Source organism: Pagrus pagrus (assembly GCF_965226575.1).
Source record: "Pagrus pagrus genome assembly, chromosome: 13".
Classification (NCBI taxonomy): Eukaryota; Metazoa; Chordata; class Actinopteri; order Spariformes; family Sparidae; genus Pagrus; species Pagrus pagrus.
The window spans coordinates 18,300,690-18,320,290 of record NC_140197.1 but is presented as its reverse complement, the minus strand read 5'-3'; the positions used below and the strand labels follow the sequence as shown (position 1 = coordinate 18,320,290).

Below are 19,601 nucleotides of genomic sequence, written 5' to 3'. Positions count from 1 at the left end.
CTTTTTGATGCTCAAGTGGGACAATGAAGTGTCACCCAATATTTAATCGTTTACTCCTGTTTCACTGAACGAAGTAGTTACATAATCACAATCTTTGCTTGCTGTCTAAATGGAAGACAGAAACAACAGAAACATTATTCTGTGATGCAGCTAATGAGTTACACTGAAAGGTAAACTTCATGTATAATATTTACCAAATTCAGAAGAAAGCCCAAAAAATGAAGAATTTGTTGTCGTTAATGTTTCAACAACAACCAAAATTGTGAGATTTGCTTGAGGGAGTCTAGGGAATCTGTGGTTACTAGTTCAATGGTGAAATCAGTCGAACCCGACAAACATCTGCCACTCACCTAGACAGGTTAAGTGAACACAAACATGTTATTTGCATTACAGTGACCAACATGGAAATCAGACAACATGTAATCCATTATGCCTGTTGTTGTGGCTTGTTCTTCTTCCTGTTTCACAACGGACATCAGTTGAGTAGGTAGTCCTGCCGCCCAGACCACCTCTGAATGTGGGCTGAGTGATCTCGAATGCCTCCTCAGTGCGTCTTGGGTGCCTTCATACCCGTACTTGTAGCTGTCCATTTGTGATCGGATCACCCAGGACGGATGTTAAAACCAGGTGTAAACAGGCTCTTAGATACACAATAATTCATCCCTAATTTACTGTAATTACCTTAAAATGTTTGTCATTATGTTGAAGTGTTTCCTGTGGATTTAAATGTCACTTTCAGGGAGACTGGGTGACACTGACCCTGGCTACTTTTGCTCATATTGTAGCTTTGTTGCTTGTAATCTAACTATACCATTACACACACACACAGTCTCCCCGGCTGTAGGCTGTGTTAGAAGACACAGGTCTTGGCATTTGTGTTGGTAGCAGACAAAGGCTTTCTGTTTGCATTATCTGTGTCCTCATTATTATGATCCCCCCTGTATTAACCACCCGCTAATGAGACTCCAATTAATGATTGAATTGCTTATTAAAGGCCAGACACGAGGGGAAAGAAGACAAATACATAGGGAGAGAGAGGTAACATCGGTCAAACAGCAAATGAAGAGAAAATGAAAAATAAAATAGAGTTAGTGTTAACTTGAAAGCAGAGGGAGAGGATAAGGCTGAGATGGTAAACAATGAAGGGGAAAAAAGAGAGGGAGGACCGACAAAAGGATGGAGGAAGTGTGAGGATTGAGACAGCAAACAGAAGGACAAGGGAAGAAAGGGGGAGCGAGGGGAGAAAAAGAAAGAAATGGCTGAGAGCTGTCAGTGGGCCATCGGAGGGAGTGTGTCGCCTGCTGACATTGTTTCCATGCTGCTCACTTCAAAGGGCTCGGATTATGAAGAGAGCGAGGGGCTTCAGACAATGGGAGGGGAAGAAAATAACATCAAAGTTAGCCGCACATTTGAATCGGGATAATCCCAAAACAGTTGTTCTGAATGCATGCTGCACCGGATCAGATGTCCCTTTTTTTTCCTCCCTCGCCAGCCCCGTTCTGCCGTTTCTAGCCCGAATTTAGCTCCCTCTGTGGCTCTACTGTACTTGTGACTTCTTAAATGTGGGTGTTAACTGCAGAGACCTTTGTATCTCGTAAACCCCTTTTTTTAGAACAACGGTAGTACAGTTAAGTATGTTCATTATATGGGGTTTTTTGCATAACTGACGTTTAGGTGGAGGAGTATTTTTGTGTGGTGTGCGTGGGAGCATGTCATGTGTGTATGTACATATAGAAGGCTTCAGTGTGTGCCCGCCTGGCGTGTGTTGTCACAGACATGGACACTGGCTTTGCATTGCAGTTTGAATAGCAAATAGACTAAGTATCAAAGTGGGTGTTGTAAACTTTGGCACACATGAAGTGCACAAGCTGGTGAGTGCAATGTCCAGAATAATGAGCAGACACAGCTTTACTGTTTTGTTTTTTCTCAGAGATTTTTCAAATTAAAGCTGCTGTAAGTGCTATTTTTTAATGCAGAGAAGAGCTAGCGAGCCGTTCGCAGCAGAGTCCTGCGGTGTTTTCGGTTAAAAGAGCTCACAGCAAATCAAGCTAACGGAGCTAATAGCTTACAGCTAACAGAGCTAAACGCACAGCAGGACTGAGAGTTTCTGCTCAGAGGATCATGAAGCGTCTAACAGTGAACTGCAGTTTAAAGTAATAACACGACCAGTTTACATTAAAGGTGCACTACGCAGTTTTTTTTTTGGGGGGGGGGGGGTAATCAGAAGAGAAAGATCTTCATTGACTGATTTTTTATGTCTAAATAAACAAACTCTTCTTTTCATAACTGAATACACAAACTGACCTTAAAGGACAACATGGTTTCATACCGTTTTACTTTGTTTATATTTGGCGGACCCTGCCACCTTTCTAGCTTCAAACACTGTTATCGGAACTTTATTTTGTCTGAGAACAGCTTGTTTATTCAGTCATGGAAAAAGTAAATATTTCTGAGTTTGTGTTGTTACCTCATTATATATTGTCAATATAAAAATTCTAAGTTTGAATTTCTTCTCCAAAACCGCATAGTGCACCTTTAAATAAATGTACTGAAGTATTTCAGCTGATCTGATACTTTTAACTTACAACTATAGATGATAATTACAAACTTTAAATAAAGAACATTTTGTTATTGGGACAGGTTACATTCACTTTGCGAGATATCGTCTTTGTGAGATTCAACGATATGCTACTGAACTAAACACAAACACATCCATCCATCAGTAACAGGAAGTTGCAGTGTCACACATTAGATGATTAATAAAGAGAATCTGAGTTTCATCTCACTTCCTGCCTTTGTTTCTTCTGAATGATCTCTCACATGGAGTTGTAGTCAGTTGTAGCCGGTTATATTTAGGTTACCAATTATCTCATAACAGTGTGCAAGGAAGGAGTGGCCAGTTTTAATGCACTATAACCAGGCCGGTGTCAAAGGACCGTGGAAGGTGAAAGCGAGATGAAAGCGCCGTATTTGCTTTCAACTGTCCGGTCTATTCATATCAGGTAAGGGCAATGGGAGCCAATATGGAGTAAGCCAGTGTGAAGCATTGGGGCATGGCCAGCGTTACTTTTTTCATGTCGTCTGTTTTCCCTCCATGTGGTGTTTTGGTAAAGTGTGTCCATTTGTGGATGGATTTTGTCTTTGATGAGACGCAGGGGTTTGAGGTGAACGTGAAGTTTAATAGTGAGGTTAGTGGGATTACTGGAGTACATGGTGTGTGTCTGTGTGTGCGGAGAGTGTATGTATGAGTGTGCCTGAAATGTGCAGCTGCCAAATCTGACAGAACTCAAGCCCACATTAGCCTGCCAAGAGAAAGGTACAAAGACACACACACACACACACACAGGCTCTTCCCTCTCTCTCTCTCTCTCTCTCTCTTTCCAACTCTTCGAACTCTTTTCTGTCTCAAACTCTGTCTGTCACCACACACACATACACAAGCACACATGCTCACCTCGCCCTGCCAAAAGGGAGAGGTGGATGGTGAATAAACAATGGCACTCCGCCCATAGTGTCACCCGCTTGGGCTTTGATCAGCACCGCTGTTCCTGCTCCCCACAGCAGTGCTTCCTGTCTTTCTGCCTGCCGAATGCTGCCGTGCGTGTGCGTGCACACACACACTCACACACACGCCTATAAATTAGTGTCTCACTCTTATACATGGGCCTACATATACTATCTCTCCGAGTCTTTATCTGTGACTTTCTGTCCCTCAAACTCGCACAAAAGCATAACTTTGAGTTAGTGCCCTCGTCTGTACATCTTCTGATTGTGTCGCATTTTCTAACATACACCCACATGTGCTCAGTGTTTGCACACACACACGCGCACACACAGACAGTGATACACACCTTTGATCCAGGCCCATCCAAAGAGAGGGTCCTGTCCTTTGGGTGAAGCGACAGCAGACAAGTTACATAATGCAACAGTGACCATTGTCTCACTCTTCTTGAGGGTGAAGCTGAATATGTGAGGTGCGCTGTTCTTTGTACCTCTTTTTGTAAAATTTAGATGGCGTCCATGTGAACTTGGTGCTCTGCTTTTATGCACACGCACCCGTAACGAGGGACAAGGCTCCCGTGCACACACACACACACACACACACACAGCCACGCAAACATGCGCTCGTTCAAGGGGGCTAGTTGTAGCAGCTGCAGTTTGTCAGTAGTTCTTTAGTTATATATGCATTAGTTTCTGAGGGGGTTGAAAGGATGACTTTGCCTGTGGGAAGGAATGGCAGCAGTGGATCAAGAACAGGTGTGCTGGATACCCTCTGTTGCAGAGGCAAAGAGCTGCTTCAATCGCTGCGTGCATGCACGTGTGCGTTTGTCCTCTCTACGTTAGTGTGTCTGTCCATGTCCTTCAAATACGTCCATGTTGTTCGTGTCAACCTTGAACTGCGCGTTTGTTCTCTGAAGTTTGTTAAGCCATCTGCTTATCTGTCACTTTCTTCTTTTTGTTTGTGTGTGGGCATGAAGACTACTTCCACTGTTTTAATTTGGTTGTGTATTAAGATATTTTTCATATATTAATGGGCACAATGTATTTTTGGAGAAGAAATTAGAACTCAGAATTATTTTCCAACATAAGCCATAAGAAGTTGATAAGTTCACATTGCAGGCCAATTAAAGGTCCAGTGTGTGGGAGAGAGAGAGGTAGAGGAGAGTGAGGCAAGCGGTGTTCAGGAGGTTGCGCTCTTAATTGTCACAGATTGATGCCCAAGAAATCCTCCACACTGGACTTTTAAGTGTTTTTTGTTCTGAGATAGTTTGAAGGACCAAACTGTCTTGAAGGCACTGAATAACCTTTAGCATGGCCACTAATATTTTCAGTCCAGTGTAACTCACAAAGCCATTGAGTTTGCTAAGTTATAGATAAAATAATACCTTCCAGCTTGTTGTTTAGGCCTGATGTCTCCTTTTTATTAGCATTGGTGTCGGTTAGAAATATGTTTGTGTTAAACCAAGGGTTCCTCTTCCCCTCTCTCTCTCTCTCTCCCTCTTTCACTTTGTGACTCTCCCTTATGTCTCTGCGTAGGCAATCATCTCCCTTCATGTCCACGTGTGTGTGTGTGTGTGTGTGTGTGTGTGTGTGTGTGTGTGTTGAGTGTGTGTGTGTGTGTGTGTGTGTGTGTGTGTGTGTGTGTGTGTGTGTGTGTACATGTGTGCCCAGTGTTGGCTGATTGATGACTTTTCCGGCTGTGGGCAGATTCCCGGCAGCGTTTGATCCACATATCAGAGGAGGTGGAAGTAGGAGAGAGATAACATTCCAGGATGCAACTAGGGAACGTGGGAAGTAGAACAGCTCATAGAGACTGTACTCCATTCACGGACAACAAACGGAAATTACTCATTAAACCACAGGCCTAATGCTAAGTACAAAGAAACCGTGACGGCCTAATGTCTTGTGCTACCCTGTTTGAAGAATCACATGTTAACAAGAATCCAGGCTGTGGGCAGAAGTAGACAAGCCAGCATCAATGTGGTGGCACCTCGCTTGTTAACCCATGCATAACAGGAATGTAGAAATCTTTCCAGCAGATCCTGTAGAACAAGTAACATGTTGAAAATATACTCACCGAATGCCATTAGACAAAACTTTTCAACTAAATTTTGTCTAGCTTTAACAGATGGCTGTACTGTCAGCTGCTCCAACAACAAACTGAGGATATAGAGGGGGAAAAACAAAATAAAAGCTACAAGACTGCTCCATGAAATCAATTGTTCTTTCCTAAATCTCTGTTATCGTTAAATCTTCATGTCTCGATCGCATTCTCAGAATCTTGTCAAAAATGGCAACAGTGTTATGCGTTTCCAATCATAAGCTAGCAAATTGTCCCCGCTGGGTTTAATTGGCTACTCAACACAACAGTTTTGCATTCCGACTGTGAAAGTCGGGACTGAAGTGCTAAATTAAAATAAGACTGGATAAACCTCACATAACAGACTACCTTTTCAGTTCCACTCTACCACCGCTTTAATGATGGCAACGGCGGTGCACCATACAAGTCAGCTACCAGACTCATAGTTATAGCCTTGTGATCACAGAAACACAACTCTGACAAACAATCATCCTATGAATTCGCTGTGGCTTACATGCTACCTGCATACTGGGATTTAATAAGGGCGGCGCAGCCTAACAATGTATGCTAGGGCGACTAGAAATCACTTAAAAGGTGCAAAATGTAAGAATAGTTTAAAACATTCAAAAAGTAATTGTTTTCACATTATGTCAAAGACATGTATGCATTGTGATGCAGAGATAGTTAGCATGCTAACCAGCTAGCCCTTAGCCATTTATACCTTCAGAGGTGGGAGTGTGATTAGTAAAAAAAAAAAAAAAAAAAACCTCCAACTCCCAGTCCAGGCAGAGTTGGCTAATATGACCACTAGCTGCACAGCTAACTGAGCTAACTAGCTAACGGCAGTGACAGTTAGCAGCAGTCAGCGGTTACTCTGGTGACATGTAACCCTCTATTTGTTTGGAGTATGCGCCTACATATTGCACCTTTAACACAGTCAACAGGTTGGAAGACTGACTTCAGCTGATTTAGTAAGCTACCCTCAGATATATGTGTATGAGGCACATTGTTACCTGCTAATCTTTGTAGCAACTTGAGTGGCATCAGTACAATACGAACCAAGACATTTGTTCCTATGATCATTTTTTAAATTCTTTTGTTTGCAAGACATAGTCAAGAGTTTTAAACCGCAATTGTATCTGCAAGTTTTGCTAAACTTAACATCCGTTAAATTATATACTATTTGATAAACAGAATATGTATGTAATACCACACACACACAACCACACACACACACAAATACCCACACAGGGCATATGGCGCATATTTCAGAGTTGTTTCCTATTCTCTTTCTACTGTAGCTCACAGCAGCTGAAAGAGACGGAGACGTGAAGATAGAGAACAGTGTGTTTCCCCCTGTGGGCATAGCTCGGTTGCAACATGTCTTCATTACCGCGGCAATTGTCTTACTATTTTCATCAGTACTAGGAAAGGCGCCTCCATAACTGTGCCGACATGTGTGCATATTGCAATAGACGAGATAACTGTTCTGTTTGCTGTTCAGGAGAGTTTGCCGCCGCCGCCATCACACTATCTTCCCACCTCAGTTCGAAAATCAACTCCGGGAAAAGTGCTGAAAAGCATCAAAGTGCTGAAAGCAAGTCAATTCATACCAATATCAGTGATATCTTTCAGTGGGGCTGTCCTGGTCGACTTGCTAAACCACGTCTTTTTATTCCTACACACAGACAGACAGACAGCAAAGCAAAAGCAAAAGTTTCACTTCTCTAACACCTCAGGAGGGAGACCTCTCTCCTCCCCCTCCTCCTCCTCCTCCTTCTCCTCCTCCTCCTCCTCCTCCTCCACCTACAGCTTGTCTCTTACACTCACTTCTTTACCTTTCCCACAATCCTTTGATAAAAGTGCAGATAAAAGAGAGTCTGTGCTCATCTCTCTGGCCATCCACCTCTCCTTGAGGTTAGCACCTCCTTTATTATTTACTATTAGATCAGTAGACATACATGCACACACCGCCTTGTTCTACTAAAGCTGGCTTGTGTGTGTGTGTGTGTGTGTGTGTGTGTGTGGGCGCAGTCCACATACTGTGTCTTTGCTTATGTGCGTCTGTGTGCTTCGTGCCCCTTGTGTATGTATCTGTTCTTACCCTTTTGCTTGTCTGTGTGCGAGTGTGTATGTGTGTGTGTCCTTGGCTGGAGGCGGTGCAGTGTGAGGTTTTTGCTGCTGTCTGAAGTCGTCCAGCCTCAGTGTCATTAGAGGATCTCTTTAATCCAGACTTTGGGAGAAACTTCTGACAGCACGCTGCAAATAGAAGGCCCCGCCGCACATGAAGAGCAGCTCAGCTCCTAACAAAACACCAAGTTTAAAGAGGCCCCTGGCCTTTTTTCCTCCTCCCACTATTCCCTCCCTTCTTTCTTCTTTGCTTTTTTCCCTGCCCTCTGTTGCTTTTACTTCACCCTAGGGAAACATGCTTGCCTTATCTGCGCAGGAGGACCACCCAGGAAAGATGACTCAGGCGTTGGTGCGTCTGTGTGTATGTTTGTGTGCATACAACGCTGGAATTGCACACTCATTTGACTGAGTGTAGCACTCACATTTTTAGAACTTTTGCTGTTAATATTAATGCATGCCTATACCTGCATGGATCGCTCTGAGCGTTGTGTTTGTTGGCGCTTGCGTGCGCGTGTGCCTCGCTAATCCTTTGAGCCGAAGTTTGGAATGAAAGGCAGAGGCACATTGCTGATGGAGAGGTGAGAGAGGCCTTTAAGCTTCCCCGACTGTGGGACCGGGCAGCAGAGGTACACCTCTGCCCCTTCTCCTCCTCGCTCCAGCCACATGTTTTTCTCCTTCATGTCCCTCCCCTCTCCCTCGCTATCTCGCTGTCTCTCACCTTTCTGAACTTCTTTCTCTCTTTCTGATATCACATTTCTGTCTTATCTTCCCAGGCTTTTTGCATTTTGTCTGCTTTCTTCTCCTTCATACACCTTTCTCTTTCATTCTCCTCTCCCTGTCCTCCCCTCCCTCCATCTCGCCCTGAGGAAATCTGATTTCCCCCTCTTCCTGGCCTGTTCACAATGATCCCAGTCTGCACGGCTGATAAAGACCATATCACCCAGAGCATCTGGAGACACTTAAGCAGGTTCCTCAACACATGGTCTTTCACGCACCTTCACACACTAAATACTATAGAAACAGCCAGCATCTTGTGTGTACGTTCAGTGTTTTTGTGTGTGCCTGCAAAAACATGTGTGTGTAAAATACAGAACAGGAAGTCCTCCTTGTATTTACCCATCAATTATTTGAAAAATGACAATATAAATATGCAAATGCATCATCATTTGAGATGTTTGCTCCGGGCTAGTACTGAATTAAAGTCGAGCACTGTTGTTCAGACTGCATCAGGAGATCTGTGCAGGTGTTCACAAGTGTCTACATTGTCCACTTCATCGTTTTACTGTTTGTATAATTAATATCTTTCTGTGGCTTTCAGCCTGAGTGTGATATCGGTTGATGTGTGACTAAAAACAGCCCTCAGTACTGTATAATACTGCCATCGTGTCTGACAGTCATAATGACTAAATATTTCTGAGGCTCTTTCTGACTCATAAAGCGCTTTTATTCATCAGCAGCATCATCCCATATGATTCTATTAATGAAGTGACAGTTGTTGAACTTCTGCCCTCAGAGTTGTGTCAAGCGCATCAGATACAGCAGCCACATGAAAGAGGCAAACACGTCACTGTGGGGCCTTACTTCCCAGAAGACAGGGTCCAGAAATGCTGTGTCACAGTGCGGGGAATCAGAAGTGGGTTAAGACAGGGGAGTGGTGGGGGAAGTGTATGTCAGGGTCTCTCATCTTTTTCAGCTGTACTGTTCCCTAAAAGGACAGCTGTAGGTGAGGTTTTTTTGGTTTACTTATCCTTAAAGACTACTGTACTGGTCTGTACGAAGTGTATTTCTTTTTTCAATGTGTATTACATCCAACTTTACATTTACTTGCTTTGACCTTCGATAAAGAAAACCTCCAAAACAAAAAGGAAGAATCCTCACACGCCATGCCTCGGTCAATACATTCTGAAAACCTGTTTAAATGGTGTTAACTCCACTGAAAATGCTTCGCTTGTGTCGTTGAGCCTTCAATAAACAAAATGAAATGATGAAATTGAAGGTAAGGGGTTGCACTGGATGGAGAAAGTCGGCTGTGATGGGATCGTGACTGGCTAAGAAATGCCCTGATTAATAGGATCAACACGCTGTAAAACCAGCTGGCTTTCATGCTGCAGAGCTAAAACTGACCTCGGCGTGCTCCAGAATCACGATATTCTAGTAATGTAGAGAACTCCATCTGCCAGAGGCCGAAATTAGCCACTGCAAAGGAAGGATGTACATCATGAAGTTGATTTACCTGAGGCAGTGCAGCTCAGGTATGGATTCACGCTGTGTGGTGCAGCCTTGATGTGTCAAATTATTAAGAGGAAACGATTACATGTCAAAAAATGACTGCGAGAGCTACTGTATCTAACAACCTGACAACAAAGGCTTCAGTTGCTTTTCTGTATTGCACATTTCTCCCTTTTTAGTCTGCAGTTCTCAGAAAGTTGCTCCCCCTGAAGTTCAACTTGGCCCCGAAGCCTAACCGTCTGTATGTGATTTATGTCAGAGTGGTGGGTTGTGGATGAGGCCGGTCATGCCTATCACCTGGACTGTGTTTCCCTCAGCCTTGAAAGTCGACGAGGCAACACCTGGCCCGCTCACTCAACCCCACTGGGGAGAGACGCTGAGGATATTGATGCTAGCCAGTGCCGCAATACACACGTTATAGGCGCTGTGTGTGCGTGTGTGTGCTTTTATTTTCAGGTGTGTGTGTGTGTGTGTGTGTGTGTGTGTGTGCGCACACAAATCACCCTCTCTGCTTTTCATGCTGACTAATCAAAGACGAAGTGTCCACATGTGCGCTCAAAACATCTGGTTCTGCGTCGCATGGAGGAACTTTGCCTTTCTTTCCACTGTTATCACTTACAGGCAGGGAGGGGGGAACAAATGTCCTACACACACATGTGCACACACACGCACTGAATTTCCTTTCTTGCCTCAATCATAGAAGGCAAAATAGATTCAATTCTTTATTGGCTCCGTGTTGGGAAATGTGATCTCTTCGAGTGCATGTTATTTAGGTTCTTATCCTCTAAATGATACATAATATCTCTCCAAAGAAATAATTATCCTTAAAGGAATGCAACTTTACAAAAGCCTTGAAAGTTTGCTAATTCCCTGAGTGAGCAAGTCTTGGATGCCCTTGTCTAGAAATGAGTTTGGGCTTAATGAGGCCAGCTCGCTGGTAATTACTGTCATGACTTTATTATTAGCCTTTTAACACGCAAAGATTAATCACAGGCTGCATCTCTCCTCACTGTCCCGCCGTCCTCCCTTCTGTATTGTCTTGAATGTTCCCTTATTAGCGCCTCTTGTTTTCTCAGTTACTTCTCAGTTTGTCAGTTACACATCACACCGCAGTTGCTTTTCCTTTCCCCCCGTCAGTCAGCCAACGACACTCACTGTCTCTCCCTTCCCTCAGGCTCTGCAGGAGAAGGTGGAAAGTCTACAGAGGCAGCTGCACTGCTCGGAGAAGAAGCTGCTTAGCAAAGAGCTGGAGACTGAGGAGAAGGTAATACTCGTTTTCTCTTTTTCATGCTCATCAGCTTGTCTCTTACTCAACTCATTTGCCCCTCGCCGTTACTGCTGCATCACTCTTTGAACACGCTGCCCTCAGCCTTTCCCTCGCACGTCTTTTCGCTTCTTCTTATTAATCAAATGAACCTATTTTACATTCACCTGTTGTCCCTCACCCCTCAGCCCTCTGTTGCCATCCTTACCAGACCCTGCAGGGGGCCACAAAAGACAAAAATAATGGATTCCTTTCCGAACTCCCCTCATCACTCTGCCATCTCTCATTCTCCTGTTCAGAGCAAGAGATATGCCCCCTCGCGCATTTCTAAAATTCCTTGAGATTTGGCTTCAAGAGCCAGCGCCTAGGGGCAGGAATGCCACCACCGCCTGTGTTCAGAGGGAAGCCTCTGCATGCGCGCACACACACCCCCCATGACTCTCCAGAATGCCCTGTAATCATGCTCTGTTTTGACCTTGACACACACAGAGAAGAAAGCACTAATGACTACACTCACACAGGAGGCTGCTCTTTGTACGTCGGTATGTACACCGAAGGCATTCATCCTCTTGTGTCCCCCCTCTGATCCGCCCGCTGACCCTTGTACACACTTCACACACTCGTCACACACCTCAGTGTCTGGCTGTCATAAATCTGCAGGATGGAGTCAGGGGTTTTTAGGAGTCGCTGGTCACTGACCCAGCCCCAGAGGCGCTGCACGTTGTTTCCTATAACTTAGGATGAGCTGACCCCTGAACCCGCCTGCTCTAATGTCGGATCATATCGTCTGCATAAGGGCTTGGTCCTCTCTCTCTGTCTCTGTTTTTGTTGTTGTAACTACTGTGGCATAATGTTTTGTATATGTTATAACCTTTCATAGCGACACAAAGCAGGAGAGAAGTCAGTGTTTTTCATCGTCTTACTCATTAAGCCATGAATTGTATTGGCCCACTGCTTTCGAAGATGCTAACACATCTGTTTAAAAACTAAAAACCCCCCAAACCTCATTTCTGGTTATGGTATTTCCATCTATTATTTACATATGCTTTTATTTAGCACCTTAAAACACTCAAACCCACTTACTACTCGTGGTCTACTTGAGCTTAGTTTTGTACAGTTGAAATTTTACGATCCCAGCACCAATAGGAAACACAGGTTTTGATACTGATACCAAAAATGTGGCTTTCTGGTATAAAATCAGCCACATTATGATTTAAATCAGGCAATATGTTCAAGCAAAGAACGCGTAAACAAGACTAAGAATCAGACTCAGCATTTGGTACCAATTTTAGGCACTTTTGTTTTTGATTCTCGGCCAAAAAGACATTTCACTAATTTATTGCAGATTGGTGTGCTATGTCAAAGTTGGCAGCGAAGACACAAACAGGAAGTGAGCCATAGTGGAATAAGAATGTAGGAATCTCTGCGCATCAGCCAACACGGAGCTAAAACTGATGCGTCAACATATAGGAGAGCTGAGGCAGGGTGTGGAGAGATGAGATCTGAAGCGCACAGTTATAGTTCAACATAAAGTTTGTCTTCATCAGCGTAAGAAGAGGCAGTGCAGACATTTAAAATGCCTGCGCCCAGCTATTAGCTGTCTCTCATAGGATGGACAATTCTATATAGGCATAGTGTAGATCAGTATATATCAAGGAACATCATAAACAAGACGGATCATAAATAAATCTTGAAGTCTTCATTTAAACAATATTGTAGCTTTTCCTGCTCATCAGTTTGTTTGCAGGAAGTCACTTTGTCCCAAAGGAAACATATCTATTCTTTAGTCTTCAATAATTGGTCATCAAAGTTGTCAAAGTTATAACTAGAATGGCACTCAGTAGAGAGCATACCTCCGCCAAGGCTTAACAGTCTCCTTTAATTCAATTAAGCCTAATCCAATATCCAATAAACGTGATTAAATCCGCTAGATCTGCATCAGATTGTACTCGCGCATAGATAACAGCCACCTAAAGACAACTGATTTTTGTCATCAAGATCCATGCATTATTATTCCATGAGAAATTATGTCAAATAACGGCCTATGTGAGGAAAAATTCATCAATCCATCCTTTTATTTGGATCCGCACCAATGGGGGTCTATTCTGGGCTGAGAAGTATTGTGGAAATCCTACTGACAAACCAACCAACAAACAAACAGACACAGGAGAAAACATAACCGTATAATTTTGACACCATAATGTTCATGTATATGAGGGTTTTTAAATGCGGGTAAACCCTTCAAAGCGATTGACTCCTTTCATCCAAGTTTTATGTTTATTTCTTTTTGCTGGTTTATCACGTCCGACCTCACGAATGCACCAGAAAACAGGCGAGTAAACACAGAGGAGGGTAGGACTGTGGCCAGTGACAATGTTGCTGGCGTTATTTGAAAAAATATTTTAGTCTCTTTAGGCTAAAGTCTACACTTTAGTTGACAGATAGAAAACTACTTACAAACCAGTACCCTGAACCTCAGCTCCCGTCATAGCATTGCGCTGGAAAAGGGCCAAAAATGAGCGTGTCCACCCGAGTGCAATGTACCCATCACTGCTGATCAAAACTGATAAAAACCTGAGTCAGATATTAGTAGGTATTTTGTCCAGTGTGAAAGGGATACTATTGTCACTGTCCCTTGGTTGAGGCCAGCAGGCTTACAGTGTCATGCACACACAGCTACAGATGTGTGTTAGTATATATAGGCAACCCTTTCTTTTCCAAACCAGTCACAGGTATACTCCCTGTCTGAATCAAATATTTACTTCTGCAACCCTAAGGTCAGATGTGTGTTTGTGTGTGTGTGTGTGTGTTTGAGTGTATATGTTGTCAATCAAGAACACGTCCTTCTACTGTGTGTTTGTAGTGTACAATATGTGTGCATCTGCATTGTTGCGTGCATTGTTCTTTGCATATGATAATAAACCTCCACTCTGGGTCTTCTCACACTGATATTGCCCTAGTTTATCTGCCAAGACTTGTCTTTGTAATCTGATCCCTCATATGCAAAAACAGCCTTTCTGCCCAGACTTCACACAGATGTTGCATGCCTTACACTTGCAGGGCCCTCGCAGGCTCCCCCACTCTAAAATGGCGGATCAGCAGCTCGCTGTGTGGTTCAGTTCTCCTTGAAGAGAGGAGCAGAATGTTGAAGAGTACAGCTCTTTGTATAAATACATAATGATACAGTGGGCACAGTGAACTGTACAAGTTTCAGAGATGTGTTCTCCTGCATCGTGGGAGCTCGGTAAAATAAAAAATAAATCATTTCTGTCGTTGTTTTCAGTATTGATGCCGACATAAAAATGCAGAAGAGGTGAACTTAAGTTCTGTAGGCTCAGTCGTTTTCCTGTGCGCTGTTTTTGTTGAGGCACATTACATCAGCAGCTACCAATCCATCCCATAGTTCTAACAGCTTCACTAAGATCTGTAGCCGCCTCTAATCTCCTCCTGCCTTTTTCCTTTTTTTTTTTTTTTCATTTTTGTGAAGCGGTTTCCATTTTTCCCTCTTGCAGCAAAGCGTTTTTGAATTCAAATCGCTCCTTGGTGAACTCTCTGACTGCCAACTCAGTGGATGTGGAGGTGCAAACTTTGTGAGTGGCGTCATTTTTGATGTACCCCCTTGTTCCTGACAAGGTTTTTGTCACTTTGGAACAAGGGGGTATATCAAAAATGTCTTTCCAGCAGCTACTCACCCCCCTCTCTCCAACCCGTCCCACGCAAGCCTGTACACACACACACCCCAACTTCATTAGCATACATCAAGCTTCCCAACGATGTGACAAACTTCATTTGAACGTTGAAAGTGTTGAGGGCTTGTTCCTTTCTGCTGGCAGCTGTCAGAAACCACGCCATGTGACAGTACCAAACGCAAGGGAAAGTCAAAACCACAATCTAAAGACTATATATAGATGAAATGTTGTCATTTTAAGATGACTGGGAGGGGAAAACGACTGCCGCTCCTTGCAGTCTTCAAAACTAGAGAATCACGCTTCATCAGGAACAAACAAATCTCTTTTTTAAAAGAGCTGTGGAGATGAAACCTGATTTTTCTCCAGAAAGTCAAAGTCCCTTTTTCATTGCTTTGGGAGATAGTGGCACACTTTCTTTCTTTTTTTTCGCTGCCTGTGTTTCCCCTCCCTCTCCTTTCTCTCCTGCTCAGTCTCATCTGGAGTCCGTCAATGACCAAAACACCTCACAGAAGGTTTGATCAGCAGAATCGTTCAAAGGCACCAGACATCTGTCCTAATAGTGAGGAGGCTTCATTTTTTCTTCTTCTTCTTCTTCTTCTACTTCTTCGAGATGCCGTCACATGCCTCCTGCCACCTGTCAGAAAAACAAACATGCCTTTGCTGTAAAAAAAAAAAAAAAAAAAAAGATGTTGAAAGAGGAGGAAAATGTTTCCGTGAAGAAAAATAGAGATGTGAGAGGAGGGACTTTGGAAGAGGCGAGATGAAGAAAGTCTCTCAGTCTCAGTCAGACGATCTTCGGGGAGTTCTGGAGATGCTCCTGTTTTGAATTTGAACGTCACCGAGGGACCCGCTGAAGTCAGAAATTTGAATCAGTGCTTTACTCATACTTGTCTGCTTTTTTTCCCCCTGTATCTGTTAGCTTAGCATATGTTCCACAACAGAGATGCTGTTTTAAAAAATGGCTGCTGCTTCCACTCAAACACATTGCATAGTGAATGATGGCTAAGCTTTAGTTAGTCATGCTGCAGAAAGATGCGATCGCAAATGCTTTGGTCTGAGAGCATCAATCTGTAGCATATGCAGTCAGCTTAAAGGTGCATTATGTAGTTTTGGGGAAGAAATTTAAGACAAAGATCTTCATTGGCTGATTTTTTTCTTTATATATATACCTAAACAAACTAAATTCTTTGCTTTCATGACTGAATAAACAAACTGACCTCAAAGGACAACACAGTTTCATACTGTTTTTTGTTTTGTTTATATTTGGCGGACCCTGCCACCTTTCTAGCTTCAAACAGTGTTATGGGGACCTTATTTTCCTCTGAGAACAGCTTGCCCCTTTAATGTAGATATACAGTCTATTTTTATGCAAATATACAAGCATTGTGTATGTATGATGCAATAAAACACCTTTCAGAAAGATGCCAGATACCTTATAGTATCACATGATACATTAGTTCTAGTTCTGGCTTCCCTCTAAAGCAAACACGCGTTGGCTCGTCTAGTTTGATCAGCCTTTCGACTGTATGTACAGTATCCAGTCGTCCCCGTTGCTCTCTGTGACTCCCGGTAAATACGCTGTTGTAGCCTTGCCCATTCTTAATGTATGGGAAGGAAAATGGAGACAGCATTGCCACAAAGGAGCTTGTAATTTAGGCAGAGCGGATCTCTCATTGCTGTGGGGACGGCACCATACATGAACCAAGAATGCAAAACGAAGGAGCGTGGCTTTTGAAGAATCTAGACTTATATTCAGAGTGGTTGGTAAGGGATGTGTTTATTCAACCATTGTTTATTGCTTCGGTCTGAGGTAGTGGAGTGTGTTTTGTCTTGGCTTGCCATTTTGTTATGACTACAGAAGCTGCTATAGATAGATAGCCCTTTTTTTTTTGAGAATCTGCACTCCCGTAGCTTCAGCTGATTTTTTAACTCCTGGACATTCAAATTAAAGCCTCCGAAAACCCGTCACTCTCAAATTATCCTCGACTTCATTCTCACACAGAGAGAAAAGGGCATATTTCCGTAAACTGATGGGCTCTAGACCCAGATATTATTGTCCCGACACTTTAAAATGAATAGGGTTGGAAGGAGCATGAAAAAATTGGCAAAGTTGTGGCAGACTAATCTACTGCACACTGTGCCGAGACAAAGTGAGCTGCTTCATGTTGGGATCATTTATACTGGAGGTTGCTTTGAAGTGCTTCCCAATCCCTTTCATTGTGCCCAGGAAGATTAATTAGCCAAAGCCAGAACAATCAGTTAAATCCACAACAGGAAAATTATTTTAGGAAAACCAATCTTTTTCCCCTCCCCCTCGCCTCACCTTATTCAAGCTGCCTTCACTTGAAAGGGCCGGACTGATGGCAGGAGAGGTGGGGGATATTCTTAATGTTAGCCGAACTTTGTTTCTGTCAAAGACATTATGGTTCGCCCAAATGCTCAGACTCTCCCCTGGTTACACCTTGAAATATGTGGGTGAAAACCGTTCCTTTTCACAACCCCCTGTTGATTCCTCGAGCTCTGCTAAACTATTCATCACGCTCCGGATTAATTGATTCAGCAACTCCTTTTAAAATGCTGTAAATGCCTTTACAGTACTGTAAAAAACTCTGTGTTTGTGCATGTGTGTGTGTGTCTGTGTGCGTCCATTCATGTGTGTTTGTGGGTAAAAAGGGGGGGTTGCGCTAACCAAACCCTTTTCAACTTCTATAATCAGACTTTGGTTTAGTGGAGTGTAATTTAGCCCCAGACAGACTTCCTCCAGTCCTCCCCAGTGGAGCTAGCTAGCTTGTGAGCTATTGAACTGCTGCTGCGTTTGATGTGTTCTGCCCTCCACCGTGGCCCTGTCCTCTTCCAAACCCAGCTGTGTAACAGGCCCATAAATGCATTGTGTCGGATCTGGTTGTAGTCATCAGCAGCCAGTAGGGGGTGTTGTGCAGAGCGAGTCGTGCCAGCCTGCGGACCCCCTGTGGAGATGTGAAGGAGCTGTGAAGAGCGAGGGAATACTCTGAGCCATGAATAAAGAGGGGATACCCACTGTCTGTGTGTCAGTGTGTGTGTCAGTGTGTGTGTGTGTGTGTGTCCTCCTTGGGCGCTGTGTCTGGAAGTGCGTACATGTGAGTGTGACAGTGACAGGGTGGTGGAGGCACTTATTCAGCAATGATTAATATTGAATTGCTTGATGTTGAGCTTTTTTCTCATAGTGTCAAAATCGAGAAAAACATTTTGTATTAAAACCGAACAACTAATGAATCTAATGAAGATTTGAAGGTTTACTCTCTGTGCTGGTGTTTCGTATGATGGTTTAATAACTTATGTGTAATAGAGGTGTGGATCTTCTTTGGCCTCACAATTCAATTACGTTTCACCCGTCAACGATTTGAAATGCAAAACGATTCTTGATGTGTCTCAGATAAATCTGACCTCCTTTTTATTAAGAAAGTCCCTAAAAAATTCCAACTACAACAGTCTACAGTAGTACAGACACTTGTGTAAGAAAAGACTAGAAAGTACTGATAGAAGTAAAAGTACTGATTCAACTTCTTTACTCAAGTAAAAGTAAGAAAGTACAGGCTCTGAAATGTACTTAGTATAAAAGTAAAAAGTATTATTTATTGGAAACAACAACTTCAAACAGTTAATTTTTAAATCAGGTCATATGTGGGGAATGTCCCCGTCGTCTGCGGCGTTGCCTGGTTTCATTTTCATCCATGTCACTGCCTTTGTCTCTACACACCTTTTCTACCCATGCCGGTCTCCCTCTATGTCTGTTTCTGACTTGTTGCGTCTTTTAAGTCGTTTCGTCTCGCCATGTATGCCGTGCGAAGTATGCACCGATAAAAATTATCGTTAAAATCAGTCTCGAGATGTTGGGAAGGTGGCTTGCAGTGACACAAAATAAAAGTCATCGATAATTCCCCTTGAATGCGTGAAAATAAAGTAACGAGCCCATTGTGAAAATGTAAGGAGTAGAGTGTACAGATATTTGTGTTATATTTCACATTGCATTTCACATTGCAGCTCTCTGATAGATCTTCCTAAATGTGACAAACACCTCAAACATGGCTCTGCTGCACACACCTCTCTCAGGCCTGGTCGACAGAGTTGACATTACCTCCCCAAGTCTTGGCTGATGAGCGGGGCTCGCTGTATTCTTCACGGTTGCTGATGTTAGCTCAGGGTGAAGACGGCTAATGTGGTTAATAATTGTTGTGAGTGTGTGACAGTGTGTGTCTCGCCCTGTTTATGCTTCGCTCACTGCCTCCCTCCGTCACATCTCAGAACAAATATTAGTAACATTAGCCTAATGTTTGCTCTGTCTTCCACATTGCGGTCCATCTCAACGAGACATTTCCACACCTCTAATGTGTGATATGGATTTGTTTAGATGTTCCTTCTCAGTAAACTGACACTGTCTGGTCGTCCTTCCTCCGTCTCCGCAGGTGACTGTGGTGCGTCAGGAGTACGAGGGGAAGATCAAAGGTTTGATGCCAGCGGAGCTCCAACAGGAACTGGAGGACACCATCACCTCTCTGAAAGCTCAGGTGAGAACTGACTGTTTGCCAGGTACATATCAGATACAGGCAGGACTAGAACAAACATGCTGATATTAAATCCGGTGGTTTTAGTTTCAAGCATGTAAAAAATTGTCTGGCGGCTCATGTTCGGACAAAATGCTGTCCATTTACTTTATATGACACATTCTCGT

General features: G+C 43.4%; 1 protein-coding gene across 3 annotated transcripts in view; it reads left to right on the top strand.

The window, feature by feature from the left end:
- Positions 1-19,601, top strand: part of cep112 (centrosomal protein 112) — a 109,617-nt gene that overhangs the window by 86,707 nt on the left and 3,309 nt on the right. For all 3 annotated transcript variants that reach the window (XM_084370578.1, XM_084370579.1, XM_084370577.1), the window contains 2 exons: positions 11,115-11,204; positions 19,336-19,437. In XM_084370578.1, the coding sequence (XP_084226704.1) occupies positions 11,115-11,204; positions 19,336-19,437 (192 nt within the window). The remainder of the gene's footprint in view (positions 1-11,114; positions 11,205-19,335; positions 19,438-19,601) is intronic.